General features: G+C 39.1%; 1 protein-coding gene across 1 annotated transcript; it reads left to right on the top strand.

Moving 5' to 3' along the window:
- The first annotated feature begins 4,761 nt into the window (after nt 1-4,761).
- gnb2 (guanine nucleotide binding protein (G protein), beta polypeptide 2) lies at nt 4,762-17,018 on the top strand. Its single transcript, XM_088279555.1, has 11 exons — nt 4,762-4,928; nt 5,290-5,323; nt 8,981-9,061; nt 9,164-9,202; nt 9,338-9,444; nt 10,707-10,770; nt 10,952-11,114; nt 13,321-13,387; nt 13,472-13,673; nt 14,608-14,824; nt 16,049-17,018. The coding sequence occupies exons 3-11, from the start codon at nt 9,005-9,007 to the stop codon at nt 16,153-16,155; spliced, it is 1,023 nt and encodes a 340-aa protein (XP_088135681.1). The 5' UTR covers nt 4,762-4,928; nt 5,290-5,323; nt 8,981-9,004; the 3' UTR covers nt 16,156-17,018.
- Nucleotides 17,019-18,065: the final 1,047 nt, after the last annotated feature.

Below are 18,065 nucleotides of genomic sequence, written 5' to 3'. Positions count from 1 at the left end.
GCCTCGCCAGTTCGTCCGGAATTTTGCGATCATAGCAAAATTCCTCTGTGATGGTTATTTCGCATCGATATCCAATGTCCACGATGTCCCGGCGGGTATATCGATGCTGTGCCTCAGTTGGTGCCAATAAGAACAAGCAAACACTAATAAAAAGCAATAAGGAGCACTGGGAGGGAGAGCCGTTAGCCGCTGCGTCTATGGTAAAAGATTTCAAGTATAATCCATCACCGTTCTCCTTCGAAATTTTTGACAAATCAAGACACAAAGATTTTTACATTGAAGTCTGCAAATCAGTGGTGATCTCCACTTAACATTGGTGCGTTTGTAGAAGTTCAGATAAGACCTGTCATGTCCCTCCTTGTCTTTCCTCAAATCCACTGCAAAGTGATTCTCTTCAGAACCACTATTATTATCCAGTACTTCTTTGTCGAAAAGCCCAATAGCTCTTAGTTGGTATTAAGCAAAGCTCACTATCCACCAAATCATAAAAAGAGCACAACATAAAAGCAAAATGTAGGTTATATAGTAGATACAGTAAAAAGATCACATTACATTCTGATGTACTGGCTGATTCGTTTGAGGAAGTGGTGATGAAGCATTGTGGACATTGGAAATGCTGTGAAGACAGTTGAGTTTTGGGAGACTTTGTCATTATTGTGCCTTCAACACATTAAATTATTAAGTTGTAGTTGACTAACTTTCTCCGCAGAAACTTGCATGCATTCTCCAGACTGCTTGTAGGATAAAGCTGGCTGCAAATGGGGCAGGAAGACATGAGGGACAATGCAGCTGAAGGACGTGCATTTATCTTCACAAAAATAAAAAGCAGATGTTGAGATAAAGATACAAACAGTACAATATTCTAAATGTTTAAGGGAGCTTATTCAAGATCATCATACATCGTTGGATACAATTTGGGGGGACATAGCTGCCACGTCCTCCTCTGTTATCATACCATTCACCGAGTCACACACTACATCGGATTCCTAGTTGCAAAATAACAAAAAAAATTATATCAAGAAGCAACAATCAGATTTATGGGACCTTACCTGACAGTGTTGCACTTTTTGGTGCAACTGTCAACATGGAGAAACAAAAGATGTAATGGCATAATTTCCTGACAATCTTCGCAAACTGCTTTTGGCATATTTGAAAACTCTTGGAAATTTTTTTGGTAGAGGGCTAATGTCTTTTCACCCTGTAATGAGGCCACATAAAGTATATATTTTCCACCATTTGATGCCCTCTTTAGTTGTGAGGTCGTTTCGCCTTGCATTTGGGGGTTTAAAACTGTAGGCCGCCTTTGTCCACTTCCTCCTGAAACATTGAAATCTGTAATGTTAAAGATGTTTCTATCAAAACAAGCCTGAACAAATGAATCAACCAGCCAAGATTGTCTTTTGTCACACGCGTGGAGCAGCCCTCAGCAGTCAGAGGAGAAGCTGGTGCTTCCTGCTCCCCACATGGTTTTTATTTGCATCCTAGCATAAGCAATTTGAATATGCAATTCATACAGAATGGAAAACTTGACATTTGACTCCATCACACTCTTCCAGCCTATTCTAATGGTTTCAGATTACAAGACATCTTTTGGTGTATGGTGTATTTTCACAAGGCCTGACACATACAAGTTATCTCTCTGGCCATGACGATATTGTTGCTTTAGAGGTACCAAGCCTTGTGCTGAACCTCCCCAAGTCATAAGTTACGGCCTTAGAAGCGAGTGAGTCTCACTTTATCTGCTAAGGGTCTAAGAGGTCATCAACACCCCAAGGGAGGTGTTCACAGAAAAGGGTTCTGGCGTTGGGGAGTCACATTCGCGAGGAGCCGTACCTGGCACCCATAGGACAGTTCAATTTGAGGCCAGAAAGATACGAATGCATGTGCAACAAAGGGGGCCTGTAAGATTAGTTATAGTTTGAAACTTGCTAAGATGACAAACTAAACAACAAAACTAACAGATGAACATACAAACTTAAATTTCTTTAACAGAAATCAATAATGAAGTGTTTACAGAATTAAATGTTTAGAATGTAGCATGTAAAATTTTTAACTACAGAATAGGTCAACATACGATGAAGGTTATCCAACACTACATGCTCTATGAAATGCAGGTTTCACATGCCAACAGCAGCACTGGAACAACCTGTCACCAAATATACCTCAAGACTGAAAAATAAATTGAAAAAAACATTTGGAAGAAATTGATTGAATAACTCTACCCGATGCCTTGTAAAACATCCATGTTCCATTCAAGCTCTGAAGTTTAGTGTACTCCTGGATAAGAAGATATCTAGAGAAAGACAGTATAATTGCGAACATTGATAATGAACTGCCGAATGATTACAACAGAAATGTGACACTTGGTCTCATGAAAAACATTTGAATAATCATCATTAACTTATTCAATAATTCTCCTTTTCTTACTTTTTTTCCTTCATTGTTTCACCTGTGACTAATATTAAAATGTATGGTTTGCAATAACGCATTATGATACCATACATGGTCATGAGATGCAACTTCAGGCAATGATATTGTTTTAATGCCCAATCTAGCCTGGCAAAACTTGAGTTCCTCATTTCCTTTTGGAGTCACGGTTCCAGGTGAGGGAAGAACATAAAATTGGAAACACTGCATTTTGCTAGTGACGGTTTGCGATTGGTGTGTATATCTTCTCTTACCTCGAAAAAGACCGGGAAAAGATCTGAAAGACATTCGTATAATAAATCACATAATTTTAGATGTCTATTTCTCGTGTGATTAGTACAAATAAAAACCTTGGCATTTCTCCCGAGAATGATTTTTGCATGGTGTCAGCTGTTCCCAAGGAGTGTTGGAGGACATGATTTGTATGGGGTGGAGTATTGATGTTGGTGGCCATAGCCACACTGGATGAGGGGTTGGAGGATGCCCTTGTAAGGGGCCAATATTGTAGTAAAACTATTTACAAATGCGTATTTCAATCCACAAATGTGTATACAAAATCCGTATCTGTAACCAGAGTCACAAATGTGTAGCGAGAATCTACTAATGCGTAATTGAAGTCACAAAGGTGAAACGAGAATCTAAAAAATACACGACTGAAGTCACAAATGTGTGACAAAAATCTGCAAATGTGACATTGATTTGTATGCGCAATGGGCCTCTTGGTTGGCTGTGTTCTTACATGTGACTGTTGCGACAGTCCTGCCGTGGACGAGTCACAAATGTGACTCGCGAGTTGCAAATGCGTATCTGGAAACTTGTGCGGTCCGTAGTTCCACAATCAGACCACAAGGGGGCGGTAGCACTAGACCAGCCCAGTACCACTAATATATACAAGAATAACATGGATAGTATCGACCCACGGTCAAGTGCCATTTATTTGACATTGTCTGAATTGGAATGAATGCAAGAATAAAGTGGAACAAACTGAATTGCTTATACATTACACACCAAACTCACTTAGTCAGTGCGTCTTTATTTCCTCATTCCTCAACATAAACATCCGGTCATAAAAACTTCCCGACACCTGCCAATTGACACATTAACAATGCTTTCCTTTATTGCATTTACTAAACACTTCTTTCTTGAACTAATTAATTTATTTATTTACTAAACACTGCACGCCATAAAGAGTCCATCGGATCATTTGTCTGCTGCCGCTGTAGAGTACTAGCGCTCCCTTGTGGTCTGAATGTATAGCGACGAAGCCACACAAGTATTCAGATATGCATTTGCAACTCGCTACACGCATTTGTGACTCGTCCACGGCAGGACTGTAGCAAAAGTCACACGTAAGAATGCAGCCAATCAAGAGGCACAATGTGCATACAAATTATTGTACACATATGTAGATTCTCGTTACGCATTTGCAACTTCAATTACGCATTTGTAGATCCTCGGTACACATTTGTGACTGTGGTTATATGCATTTTTTATACACATTGCTGGATTGAAATACGCCTTTGTAAATAGTTTTGCTACAATGATGGCCTCAAACCATCGGATCATCTGTCTGCTGCTGCTGTAGAGTACTAGCGCCCTCTTGTGATCTGAATGTGTAGCGACGAAGCCACACAAGTATCCAGATATGCATTTGCAACTCGCCACACACATTTGTGACTCGTCCACACAGCAGGACTGTAGCAAAAGTCTCATGTAAGAACGCAGCCAATCAAGAGGCCCAGTGTGCATATAAATCAATGTACACATTTGTAGATTCTCGTGACACATTTGTGACTTCAATTACTCATATGTAGATCCTCGGTACACATTTGTGACTGTGGTTATAGATACAGATTTTTTATACACATTGCTGGATTGAGATACGCCTTTGTAAATAGTTTTGCTACAATAATGGCCCCATACAGTTACAGGCAACCCCCCAGTGGGGTTGTCAGCTGATGTGACCACAAATTGAAGTTTGACTGGAAGGCCTGCCATTACAGTTCTATCAAATCTACATCCTGATTTTCAAATGTGAATATAACATTTAAAGGGTGTTTCAAAGATGCAGTTGTTGGTTGAACATTTGCTGTGCACAGGCTTGACCTCGTGATGTCTGCCTGTTTCCTTATAATGAGAACGAGGGGGGGGGGTAAATTGCAAGCACGACTTATTGGCTGATTATTTCCACATGGGGAAAAATAAACACGATTTTTGTATCTCATCACGAGACGCTTGTTCGCAGGTTTGCTTTTCTATTGTACCTTTTAGGCGAGGGATGAAGAGGGAGAGGGAGGAGGAGGGCGAGGAGGAGGAGGGCGAGGAGGAGGAAACCACTGAGAGAGGAAGGAAATGAAGATCACGTCACGAAGAGCAAAATCGGAGTAAAAAAAAACGGAGCGAGTGCTATTTGACGCTCCTTGGCTTGACGCGACCGTGGACTGAACTGGGGCTTATCTATAACCAACATGTTGTCGTGGACTTGTTCGGCGTGAAAAAAGGTGGAAAGCCGCTACGCGGCAGCTGTGGATGTATTTATTTTTTGCTCTCTTTTTTTCCTCGTGTGGAAATGTGTGAAGACCTCCTCCTCTTCCTCCTCCGTGTGCCTGCCCACTGACGCCTCTTCGCGTGCATCTTCTCTGCATATTTCCTTTTTTTTTAGCTACATACAGAAAACCAATATAAAATACGTATTGTTAAAACCACGGGATTTATATTTATATATATATATATTTATATATATACATATATATATATATACATATATATACACATACATATATATATATATATACATATATATATATATATATATATATGTATATATATATATTCATTCAAGGGAGTTGGCTTTTTTTCCAGGACAATCAAAGAGGAGCATCGGTGGAATTAACAGGTAGCCACCCATCATTAAAGTGAATAGGCCAGTTTTCAATGTGTAAGATGGCTGGGTGGTGATGATGATGATGATGATGATGATGATGATGATGACGACGATGATGATGATGGTGCTCTATCTATCTGCATTGAAAAACATATTGTTGCTATGACTGCCTCCGTGGGCCCGTTGTCCATTTTGAATGAAGTGTGGAGCCTTCTCCCTCTTCCGTGCTGTAGTGTAGTCACATTTTGTTTCTTTGAGGCCTTTTTGTTTGACTGTGGAAGTGAGAAGGGCCTCACTTATCCTGACATTATACTCTTCATGTTAGCTGTGGGCTCTCCTCCAACTGCAGATGTAACCATGGTGGGCAAGTCAAAGGGGTGGGGCAGCATGCTCTTAGCTTAAGAAATGACCCATGAGCTGATCATGCTTCCATACAAAGGGATGCCAACAGTAAAACCAATGTAAAAGGAAAATGAAGATATGTTAAAATGCGTTTAAAAAAAAAATGTCATCCATTGAATGTTTGCAGGCCTCATTTTGGAAATTGCTTCTCAGCTCCTCAATGGTTACGCAAGCAGAGGTGTCAGTTGGTGACACCTCCTTCTTGGTTGTCTTTAGTTTCAATAACTATCAAATATGTAATCCACTTCATTGATTAAAATACACACTTCTTAGCATATTGCAGTGACCACGGTTGGCCTCAAGCAAAATTCCACCCACACTCTGAGATATTAACCTTGTGAGTTAATAATAGTGTGTCCCAGCTTGGTACACAAGTGTAACAGGTCCCCTTGGCTTCCGTGGGAGTGGTCCCTCACCATCTTCTGCCTGCTAGTGATGCACACTGGCTTTGTGGCAGCTTAGTCTGTGCAGATTATAACTCAGTAGTTCAACCATGCATGGTGGCACCTTTGTAAACAGATTACAGGGTTTATTCTCACTAGTAGTTAGAGATTGAAAAAAGCATGCCTTATTTATTTATTTATTTATTTATATCTAATGTCCAAATCAGGAATGAAGAAAGGTAATCATTAGATGAACCACTCGTGTAGACACTTTATTAGTTACACATTATGAGATTTAACATATATTGTCTGTATGACAAATTCTGCCTTTACAAATATAACACGGGTTTGCATGCAATTCTCAGAAAGGGTTTATTGTACAGTAACTACGGTATGTATTGTATTACCCAGGTTGTTTGCATCCGATTGAGAGCTGTGTCTAATATTTTAGTTGCTACATTTAACTGCAGGTGTGAAAGCATTATCTTCTGTTATCATTATATAGGACAGTTGTCTCAAACTCTGTTTTGTTGTGGGCCACTTTGTAGTCATGGCGTCCCTTAGCGGGGCGTTATGACGGTGAACCCAAATAAATGTTTAATCATCTCATTGTATTATTGCGTAGACGCAACAATTACTAAACACACCAAAAAATATTGCAAAATCTCAATATTATTATTTATTACACATGTTAATTTGAAATTATGTTAGCGATTTTTAGCAAGGATCATGGAAGCTGATAGATGATTTACTTCTAAGGGCCACATATAATGATGTGGTGGGCCGAAGCTGGACCCAGGGCATTAAGTTTGACCCCTGTGATATAGGTCTATCTTTGAAACAGCTCTCCTACTGGATTCCATTAGACCAGGGGTGTCAAACTCATTTTTGTGGACGGGCCACATTGTAGTTGTGGTTTCCCTCAGAGGGCCGGTATGACTTTGAACCCATATAAATTGATTGGAAAGCCAGTTTGGAAATCAGAAGCCAGTAAGTAATTGTTCAACAATTTTTCAATTTATTTTAAAAGGGGAGGATTGGTAACAAATAAATGGCAATATCTCATATCTCAGTGTTGTTAAAAGTGAAGAAAACATGCTAGAAACAGGAAGTTGATGCAGATGATTTGCCCTTTGCGGGCCACATAAAATGAGGTTGTGGGCCAGATCTGGCCCCCGGGCCTTGAGTTTGACACCTGTGCATTAGACTGTACGGATGTACCTAATCAGATGTCTGGCCAGCATCATTATGTATTTAAATCAGTGTTGTCAAGTGATTAGTTTTTTTTAAACTAATGAATCACAAAGAAATTCTATGGTTAATTGCGATTAATCACATTTTTCAACTACTATTTTTGGAGAAACTTGTAACAGATATTTAGAATTAGAATTATAAATTAGAAATTAGAAATCCCTTTATTGTCATTGTACTCAAGTGTGCAACGAGATTAGAGGGCTCCCCTGTCCAGTGCAATAATACAGACAAATATATAAATTAGATAAACAAATAAGATTTACTTGAATAATATCTTGGAATTGATGCAAAATCACCAAATATGAAGTAGATTTAATTCAAAGACTGTTCTAATAGCTTTTTGTGATTCTTGAATAAGATCTAAATGGAGATATCTTTACAGGCATTATTCTTCAAATCATTTCTCAAAACTGCTCACTAGCGCCACACTCCAGCAGTGTTGGTTTGCAAGGCCCTATGGTAACTTGAACACAGTGTTTTGTTCTGAAACGTGCTTAAGATGTACATCTGATAACGCACAATATTTGTAAAGTATGCAAATTATTTTTGAATTAAAGCAAACTGAGTTAACTGAGTTAAAATATTTAACTGAGTTAAAAAAAATGGGATTAATCACCTGAGTTAACGCTTTATTTTTGACAGCTCTAAATTAAATAAAAATAATTGTCGGCACAAAACACAAGTTATTTTACTGGGTTGTCTCTAGAGTTATGGTTCTCAAACATTTTTCACCAAGTACTACCTAAAAATAAATTTGGTTCTCCAAGTACCTCCATCATGACTAACAGGAATATACAGGAGCATAGTAGTGCTAGTTGATGTTCATCAGAAACAATATTTTATTCCTAAAAATTATATTTTATATCATTGTAAACCATTGTGAAATTGTGTTGTTTCACTATGCATAAATGCAAGGTGTTTTAATGTTTATGCCACTTTCCAAAAACTCACATCATCAGATGAAATATCGTTTACAATACATATTACGATATATTGTAACATAAAGTGACGATTTATGAAGCACCCTGTACAATCAGAATAAAAACTTGAATGATGCAATTAACATATTTCAAACATGTAATGAAAATGTATTGCACTAAAAAGTCAAATATAACTCAATTGTGCTTTGGCAGGGACTCTTTCATGTATCACTAAAGCAGTGCTTCCCTGGGGAGGCGCGTTGCGATGGTGAGGGGGGCGCGTGAGAACCTGAGGAACATGCTTTTTTCCCGCCGTACTACAATAAAGTGTAATTGCACATCCACTCCAGTAGTTCGCAGTGGCGCTCTCCTTGCCCATTGTGCGCAGCGAGTATTAACTCTACGCTGCAGGTTTGTTTCGCAACGAAAATGCAGTTATTTAAAGTTGCGGTGGAGAGTGGGTGGTGTTAGGGGGGTGCAAATTGTTTTCTTCTTGCTAGGGGGGAGGGGGGGCGTAACATAAAATAATTGAGAAGCACTGCACTAGAGAGAGCCCGCGCACCACAAGTGGTACTTGTAGCACACTTTGAGAATCACTGCTAGTATATTGTATATTGCATTGGATATGATTTGACTGTGTACCCCATGTTGTGTCCAGTGATTGCACGTGAGCAGACGCCTTTTTATTTTTACTCTTCCCCAACTAACAGGCAGCATCTACAGCAACTTCCAAAATGAGTGAGCTGGAGCAGCTTCGCCAGGAGGCCGAGCAGCTGAGGAACCAGATACGAGTAAGTTGAATAGTTCCTCGAGTCACAAATAGTTTCTCTTTATACTGTACTGTATTTGTTCTGACCTTTTCCCTCCATCTTCTTGTTATTGTTTTTTGCAAGGATGCCAGGAAAGCATGTGGGGATTCGACCTTGACACAGGTGACTGTCACGGAATGACTAATGACAAGAATGTTGACTATATATCGTTTATCAGCACACAGTTTTATCAATAAAAGAAAAAAAAGATTTTGTTGTCCTGTTTTTGAAATCTATCAATCATTATGTACTATTTAGATAACTGCTGGTCTGGATCCAGTGGGGCGGATACAGATGCGAACAAGACGCACCCTTCGAGGCCACCTTGCTAAGATCTATGCCATGCACTGGGGGTCAGACTCAAGGTGTGGCAATGCTTACATTTTGTGGTGCCATTCTATTTGCAGGCTCCGATGGTTATCCTCACGGACTGGTGGAGGCCAAATCATTGCAAACTTTCAAAATTTGCGAGTCAACTTCATCCTTTCTCGATAAAAGCTATGCATTAGCTATATTTGTTATTGTATGTGGTGTATATTTCCATACTTAGGTTGAGTTTTTCAAATGCACAGCGATGATGCAAAATGTTTAATGACAAATTACTGGCGTCGACCAGAATCCTTGTACATGCAAAATCATCACCTATCAGGAGATGTTCAACTATTAAAATTGCATCATTAATGAGAGCTATCCATTTTCAACACTTAAGATTGATTATTTGGATAAATAACACCCAAACATGCAGATAGACCACTAGTGTAGATTTGTGGAAAACATATGAAATTTACCAAATTGTGAGAAAGGAGGTTTTAGCATGATGCCAGCAAAATATACCTTTGTTCATCTATCTATACCAGCTACCAATAGTGACCGGCAGAACAAACACATGTTCTTACATTCTATTGGCGGACGGTAAAAAAAACTTGTATCCATTCACGCAACAGGCAGGATTCATCTTTAAGTTAAATTAAATTGGTCCAGATTTCATACTGAGGAAGTAAATAAAATAAGTTTATTGAGTATGAGATCATCATTATTTCAGTAGCCATAAACTAGGTTTTGGATGCAATCATTTTCCATAATCTATTTTCATAAATCTTTGAGGGGGCTGAGGAATGATCCCTTGCATTTTATTGAGGATCCGGATGAAGGTGCGGATCAAAGCTTTCATTTCCCTTCTCACCTGCTTGCATTTTTGGTGACGATCCAGCAGCTAGAACAACGGCGAAAACAGCATGGCGGATGTAATAGACAGCAACCACTATGTAATTCGCATTATTGCCTCTTACAGGACTGGAGTGGAACAGCATCACCCGGCAAGTCCAGATAATTCGGTGAAATGAGTCAGACTGATTGCAATCTTGGCAAGGGTCTGCGTTCTACTGAGTGCAGTTTTCGAGTATATTGCTCTTCATGAGTGTTCGCTAGATGCGTTTGTGATGATGCTCAGTGTGAGAGAAGTCATCAGCTTAATCGAGCATCACGAAATTGTTCAAAACAGAAAAAAAAAATTTGCTACGATGTGTTTGTAGAAGTAAAAAAAATGCATTTACAGTAATCACATCCTTGTGCTCTCCTAGAAGTATGTGGAAGCGCCGATCACATGATGTAATGTGTGTCTCCGCAGGCTTCTTGTTAGCGCCTCTCAAGATGGCAAACTGATCGTGTGGGACAGCTACACCACTAACAAGGTACACTCAACACACTCACACAGTCCTATCACTTCCTGCCATCTCCTGAGAATTCCTTGCATTAAGTAACAGTTGACGTTCTCGCGAAGAGTTTGTCTTTGTTGCTACTCCAAATGTTGCAGAACATGTCACCTTATATGTTGCCTGTTTTTTTTTATTTTTGTTTTTTTTTTATTTTAAGATCCATGCCATCCCCCTGCGCTCCTCCTGGGTGATGACCTGCGCGTACGCCCCATCTGGGAACTACGTGGCATGCGGAGGCCTTGATAACATCTGCTCCATCTACTGCCTGAAAACACGCGAGGGGAATGTCAGGATTAGCCGGGAACTACCTGGGCATACAGGTGACAGAGCTTTGTGTCAAACTGATGATACAAGTGCACCTTGATCAGCTGCCTCATGGGGAAGGAAATTTGATTAACTTGCTTAATTAATCACTTGATGATAATGAGGTGAGTTGTTACCTCATGTCATCTAGATCTGAGTAATTGCAGCCAATCCACTTCTTAAAATAGGGTCTGCTTCTTTAATAAATTATGTGGCCCAATTAATTGCTGGGTCATGCACTTGCCTAAATAAATGCCACACCATCAATAAATGCCCCATTTTCTTCACTTACTACAGAGGTTCGTGCACTTATAGCCAACAACAAGGCGCTCTAAAACAGCCAGGCCAGGTGACTCTCTGAATGAGGAAAGCTGTATGTCGTAAATGTGCAGGATAACCGCAGCTCAAGTTCTTATGTAGCAGGAAAGGGGCGAGTCGTACATCATTTGCCCTGTTTAAAAGGGCCACCCACAAACCCTCCCAAAAATAAATAAATAAAACCGGAACTGGTGAAAAACAGTTTATAGTTTGATTCTCCACAATTGAGGACCAACTAGTTCTCAATCTTTGCACATTTGCAGCTATTATCTTCGAACATCTATCATGTATTGAGAAACAAATCTATGAATTCACTCTGCAGGATATTTCAGTACTTTAACTTAGTATTAGCTATTGTATTTGTGTTTTAATTTGTGTTCTAATTTCCCCCTAATTTATATTACACCATATGGAAAGCGCTCCAGCTGTTGTAAAATGCACTATATAAGTAAAGTTGTTTAGTATTGTATTGTACTAGTGTTCTCTATGTTGAGTTTTAAAAGTAATAACACCAGTACTAACACAAAAGGGCATGTTGCCATCTTGAAAGTTTGTGTAATTGGCTAGTAAATGAAATTTATGCCTCGTACTCTCTGCACTTGAATAAATGCTACAATATGAGGAAGTACAGTAAAATTCATAAGTGGTGAGGTGTCGGGGCCAGCAAGGTAAAGCATGGCCTTAACACTATCAAAAGTACTCCCCTACAAACTATACATTCGAATATTGGTCCATGTAATTTTATTCATTATTTCTTACCAACAATCAATTCTCTTAATTTTGTAGTGTTTCTAATTTTTAACTATTTTTCATCTAAAGGCCAGTTAGTGGCGACCCAGTGCACAAGTGGTTTGCACATCTGCCTCACATTTCCAAGGTTGGGGGGTTGAATCTGGGCATTGTGCTTCCTGTGTAGAGTTTGTATGTCACACATTCCAAAAGTAGATGCGTGGTAGAATCTCTGAAGAGGCTAAATTGCCCAAAGGCGTAGTTGTGAGTGTGAATGGTTGTTTGAGTATGTATAGAGTACAATACATTCCCTGTGATTGGCTGGTGACCAGTCCAGGGCATACACAAGTCAACTGGGATAGGCTCCACCTCACCTGGGGACTCTATCAAAGAGAAGCTGTATAAAAAAAATGGATGGCTAACTAACCCTTGATGATGTCAAAATGTTTACGTCCTCTGATCGGTTGTTTGAGCAAGCCAAGTTCGACATTAAAACATGTCTGTAGCAATCAGTATAGAGTATTTTATGAAAAATGTTATATTGATTGGTTGATTTTGAACCGCTCCAGATGACGTATAAGGAAAAAACACAATTAACGTAATCCTCCAGTTTATCACCTTCAAACTCGTCACCACAATATAGTGGTTCACAATAAATTATCAATATCTGGTGTGCATATTTAACTCAACCTATCAGGGGAGTGGACATTTACTTTTAGACCAGTCAGAGGATGGAAAATTCTGATGTCACTGTTTGGGAAGTGGGTGGTGAATCAAAAACCTGACGATGATTGCTTAAAAAATAAAATTTCAAACGGTGTGTGTGTGTGTGTGTTTGATGTCGGCACTTAGGATTCTGAAGGTTTTAGGATTACATTTACATGTCATCACAGAAGCTGAAATTTGATTGCACGAAAATATTCGTCTGCTGGAAATATATTATTACAATTTCAATAGTAAATTGTAAATGTTGGTCCACGCTTCTGATGGTGTTTGGGTTAGCAGAGACGGCATTGAATGCCCGGACTGTACAGTTCTGATTCTGTTGTGATAGTTGTGCTTTTAAGAAGTGGATTCAATCGACTAAGACCTCTTTTTTGTTGTGTGTGTGAAAGTCTTTATTATTTTGGTCTATATGGCACTTCATTGCTGTGTTTTCTGCATGTGTTGTCTCAGGTTACCTGTCATGTTGCCGTTTCATCGATGACAATCAAATCATCACAAGCTCAGGAGACACTACCTGGTGAGTCTTAATACGTTGTGAACAGTCTCACGACTCACTTTTCGCAAATTATAATCTTCTGATCACCACGCTCTTTGCCCCAAGTGCGTTGTGGGACATCGAGACAAGCCAGCAGACTACGGTGTTCTCTGGCCACACGGGTGACGTCATGAGTCTGTCCCTGGCGCCCGACCTGCGCACCTTCGTGTCGGGAGCGTGCGATGCCTCGGTCAAACTGTGGGACATCAGAGACAGCATGTGTCGACAGACCTTCACGGGACACGAGTCGGATATCAACGCGATCTGTGTGAGTGTCCGAATGAAAGTCTGAAAAAAACATACACACAAAACCCATAAAGTGGTACAAAAAGTCAAATACATTTCAATACACAGGTGTCAAAGTCAGACATGTAGTAAACTCGTAATCAAGGTACCACTGTATAGCCCACAAAAACTTTCATTTTAAACCAAATGCAGAGGCTAATATGTAACATCAAGGGGCGATTATTAGGGTTCCAATGCACAACATTAGGCAAGGTAACCGCTCTGTGACATACCCACATGCCTATTCTGCAAACAAAAAAGTGCAGCATAGCTTCGGGCTTGCAGACGTCATGTTAGCTATCCAGTATAAAATAACTAGTTCAATGCAAACGTATCTTCCAAAAAGGTGATTATTTTGATAGCATAATTTAAACAGTTCAGTATTGCCGTTGCACAGGTCTGCATCGATTGTCCCGAAAAAGAAGACTAACTATTGCTGTTGAACTTTCCTGAAAAGAACATTTTCAATATTTATATTATTATAATATTCAAGCTTTAATTGTTTCATTTTAAACATCATGACTGTAAATATGTTTCAAAATTTATTTTCTTTTGTACCCGTAATTAAAACCAACCAATGTACCAAACTGTTTCTTTTTCCGTAATTATATTTATGTGGATTCACCATTATAACCATGCCTACGATGAGGTCTGTGAAATGGTCTATGAAAACTATTTCGAAACTTGTTTTAAAACCTCCGGGGAACAGCTTAAGATGCGGCACTCCTTTTTTCTTCCATTTTCACTTTCTGCTGGTGGACCGGTTAGGTGTCCCAATACTTTACCAAATGTCCAAATGGTTTATAATGTATGTTTGATTGTAAAAGTTATCTCCTTTCTGTTGTGAAATGCGCTATATAAATAAAGTTGAATTGTATTTTATTGTATTTCCTAACATCAGCCGATGTCTCCCTTAGTTCTTCCCCAATGGCAGCGCCTTTGCCACGGGCTCTGACGACGCCACCTGCAGGTTGTTTGACCTGCGCGCAGACCAGGAACTCAGCCTCTATTGCCATGACAACATCATCTGCGGCATCACCTCGGTGGCTTTCTCCCGCTCGGGCCGCCTGCTGCTGGCGGGCTATGACGACTTTAACTGCAACATATGGGATGCCATGAAGGGAGACAGAGCAGGTGGGTGCAGTCGAAATTTTGGGAGATCCCACTTATGAGGTTCTTTTTGAGAATTTAGAGGATTTTAACGAACATTAGAATAACTAGGTCTTATTGGGTTACAATACCTCATCACACAGTTCCGGACAATGATTGGCAATGTAACCAGAATTTGTATGTAGTGATGTTCTGTAGCCTATCAGTTGGCCTACCTGGATAGAAAAGTCATAATTACCGTAAAAATTTGTATGAAAAATAATTCTAGAATACAAATATAAAATAATCACATGAATACTAATAAGTACGGCCATAATTTAGCATTTCTTGTGCCACGGGATGACGTAAACTAGCTACCTCAGTGCATGCAGATTGTAACCTTAAATTGCCATAACTTTTAATTTGAAAAACACATGTCAGCTATAAATATAAAACAATCACATGAAAAACATTAATTACTGAGTCTTCCAGTTTGTGTCATCATTTCATGTCTCTGCGCAAAGTAGCTACTCGCATGCTGCTTGTCACCGAAAAATGACATTTACATTAATCGTTTGAAAGAAAAACACCATAAATATAAATATGAAACTATCAGATAAAAAAAGTCAAATGGTAATTAAGTGTGCCTTTTTGCCCCATGTGAAAAAGTATTCCTACGTCACTACATGCGAACTTATTCTACACATCATTCAAATCTCTTTAATTACAGTAAATATTTGTATGAGCAAAACCCCTCGACTATAAATATAAACAAACATGAAAAAAATAAATAAATACGGCAGTAATTGCATTTTGTGCTTTAGGACAACATATTCTTACACCGCTGCCCAAACTACTTGAACCGAGGACACTCTGTAACCCACCTTCGGGAAAACATTTTTGGCACATTCCAGTGAAACTCTTCCAAATGTCTTTCTGCTTTTAAGATAAATGAAAATACTAAAGGACGTTATCTCCTTGCAATTCCAAATATGTGCCAGAAGGTTTACAAAACAAAAAATATACAGATGAGTCCTCATATTGAGTAAATCATTTAGGGCAAAATGGCACCTAATAATTTGACTTCAAACAGTAAAGTCTTTCATATTTACACATTCTCAGAGTTATTTTGGTGTTAGATTATGAAGTACTGTGAAACACAAGGCCCGCTGTCTTCTGTGTGCGGTTAAGACGTCTCAGCTCAAGTCTGGAGAGCAAAACATTTGAACGTTAACAAGTCGTCTTTTGTCCGTGCCGACCCTCCTCCAGGAGTCTTGGCCGGCCATGACAATCGTGTGAGCTGTCTGGGTGTGACTGATGATGGCATGGCTGTGTCCACCGGGTCCTGGGACAGCTTCCTCAAGATCTGGAACTAAAGAAAGACACACACACACACACGCACACGCACACACTCCTTGGAATACAAGTCTTCGCACTGTATTTAAGGTCCAACAAAGTGCAACAAGTGTACATAAGACATAGTATGAAGACTTAGTTACACCAATCACAAGTGCTACCTTCAGCTGACTTAAGTGTAAAACTACAGCTGCAAGGTTACACACAACACACACACACAAACAATGTAAAAATTACCAAATACAGTTAAACCTCCAGCTTTCTTGTATTGAAACAAAAACACACAACTATGACCTGAAGCATTTTAAAATGTTACACACACAGACATAGACTCCCCCCACCCCAGAGAGTCAACAACTCAGAAGACGTCAATGGACAATTCTGTCTTTGTTTACAATGAAGTCCAAAATGCACTTAAGACGAATACTACTGTACTATGTACTTTCTGTCTCAGTGCCACTTGTGTTGCAGTGATGCTTTTCGGGGAGAACGTTGAAGAGAATCATACAGTCCATCAATACTGAGAGAATAATAAAAGTCAGATGAAGTAAAAACAAACAAACAAAAAAAAACAACAAAAAAAACAATGTATCTTAAAATTCAACCACGTTTTAGATTTTGTTTTTATTGCTATATGCCCCATACACAGTGCATTTTTTTAAATACGTAATTTCTTCATGTTCTCCCCTTGTGCCTCAGATACACTTTAAGGATTATTACTAGAGACTATTGATAAGGGGAAAGTAACTTGAAAACGTGGCTATAAAGTAAACGTATTGTTAAGATGAGTGAATGGAGCAGGAGCAAATATTCAAACTTTAATCTGAATATCATGATGGGAAAACTTGTACATAATATTAATAAATAATAGCCTCTCCTGCCAGTGAATGGTCTCTTTTTTTAAAAGCACCATTGATACGAATATATTTGTGTCACATTTAAATGGAACAGTTGACTTGCACAATGGTTTAACTGTCTTAAAGGTCATTGAATGTGAATGTGGGACAAACCTAAGTTTTGAGAGGCATCTTTTGGAAGTCAGATGTTTATAGACATTATTAGAACTATGGAAGAATACAAAAACCTAATGAGGAGCGTAGCATAATTAAATGCCAGGTGGATGAAAAGGATCAAATTAAGTAGAGTGTATACATACCACAGACAGATCGTTCATTAGTGGCAGTGTTGTGGCTCTTTCAGCATCTTTCATTTTTTACGCTGTAATGCATGGAATTTGCTTCAACGTATCTTGAATCTTGTAATCAGCTATATGACGAAATGCATGCAAATTGTTACCCTTAGTGACATAATTAGCAACCGGGTGGCTTGTAGCGCCATCATGTGGTAAAATACCAAAATGCTCTCGGCTCTTTCACGAACAATCGGTTGACTGTGGTTCTCAAGCTTTTTACGCCACCCGCCCTCTAAAATAAATAAACAGCTCTTCATGCACCCCTATGGTGATATTAAAAAACATACATCTGTAGCGAGGAGGTTGTTGGCTCAAGTGGACATCAGTATAGCATTCTGTATAACACGCACACACAGTCAGTCAAAACAGTGTTGCCTTTATTGCATTCAACAGAAAAAAATATACGGCCTTATTAATGTGCTGAATAATATATTTTTTAACCCATAATGGAGTAAATCAGCATAGAGGAACTGTATACATTTTGGTATCAATGCACTAATTAGGCAATAGAAGCATTTACGTAAACAAACATATGTATACTTATATAAATTGCATTTTAATGGCTATATGAGCGTACTAACAAGGGTGCAGTTCAGGTACAAAAACATTTTGTCAGCCATGCGTGCCATTTCTTCCTGCCACAAGAGTGTGGCTGGTATAGGCAATTTTACATTTGTTACCTTGAAATTACGTTGGTATCATCTGGTTCCTGGTATAGTGCGTCATCCATCCATCCGC

The sequence above is a fragment of the Idiotropiscis lumnitzeri genome, chromosome 17 (genome assembly GCF_059441095.1).
Source record: "Idiotropiscis lumnitzeri isolate Australia: NSW breed Sydney's pygmy pipehorse chromosome 17, RoL_Ilum_1.0, whole genome shotgun sequence".
NCBI lineage: Eukaryota > Metazoa > Chordata > Actinopteri > Syngnathiformes > Syngnathidae > Idiotropiscis > Idiotropiscis lumnitzeri.
This window is presented reverse-complemented; position numbering and strand designations above follow the sequence as displayed.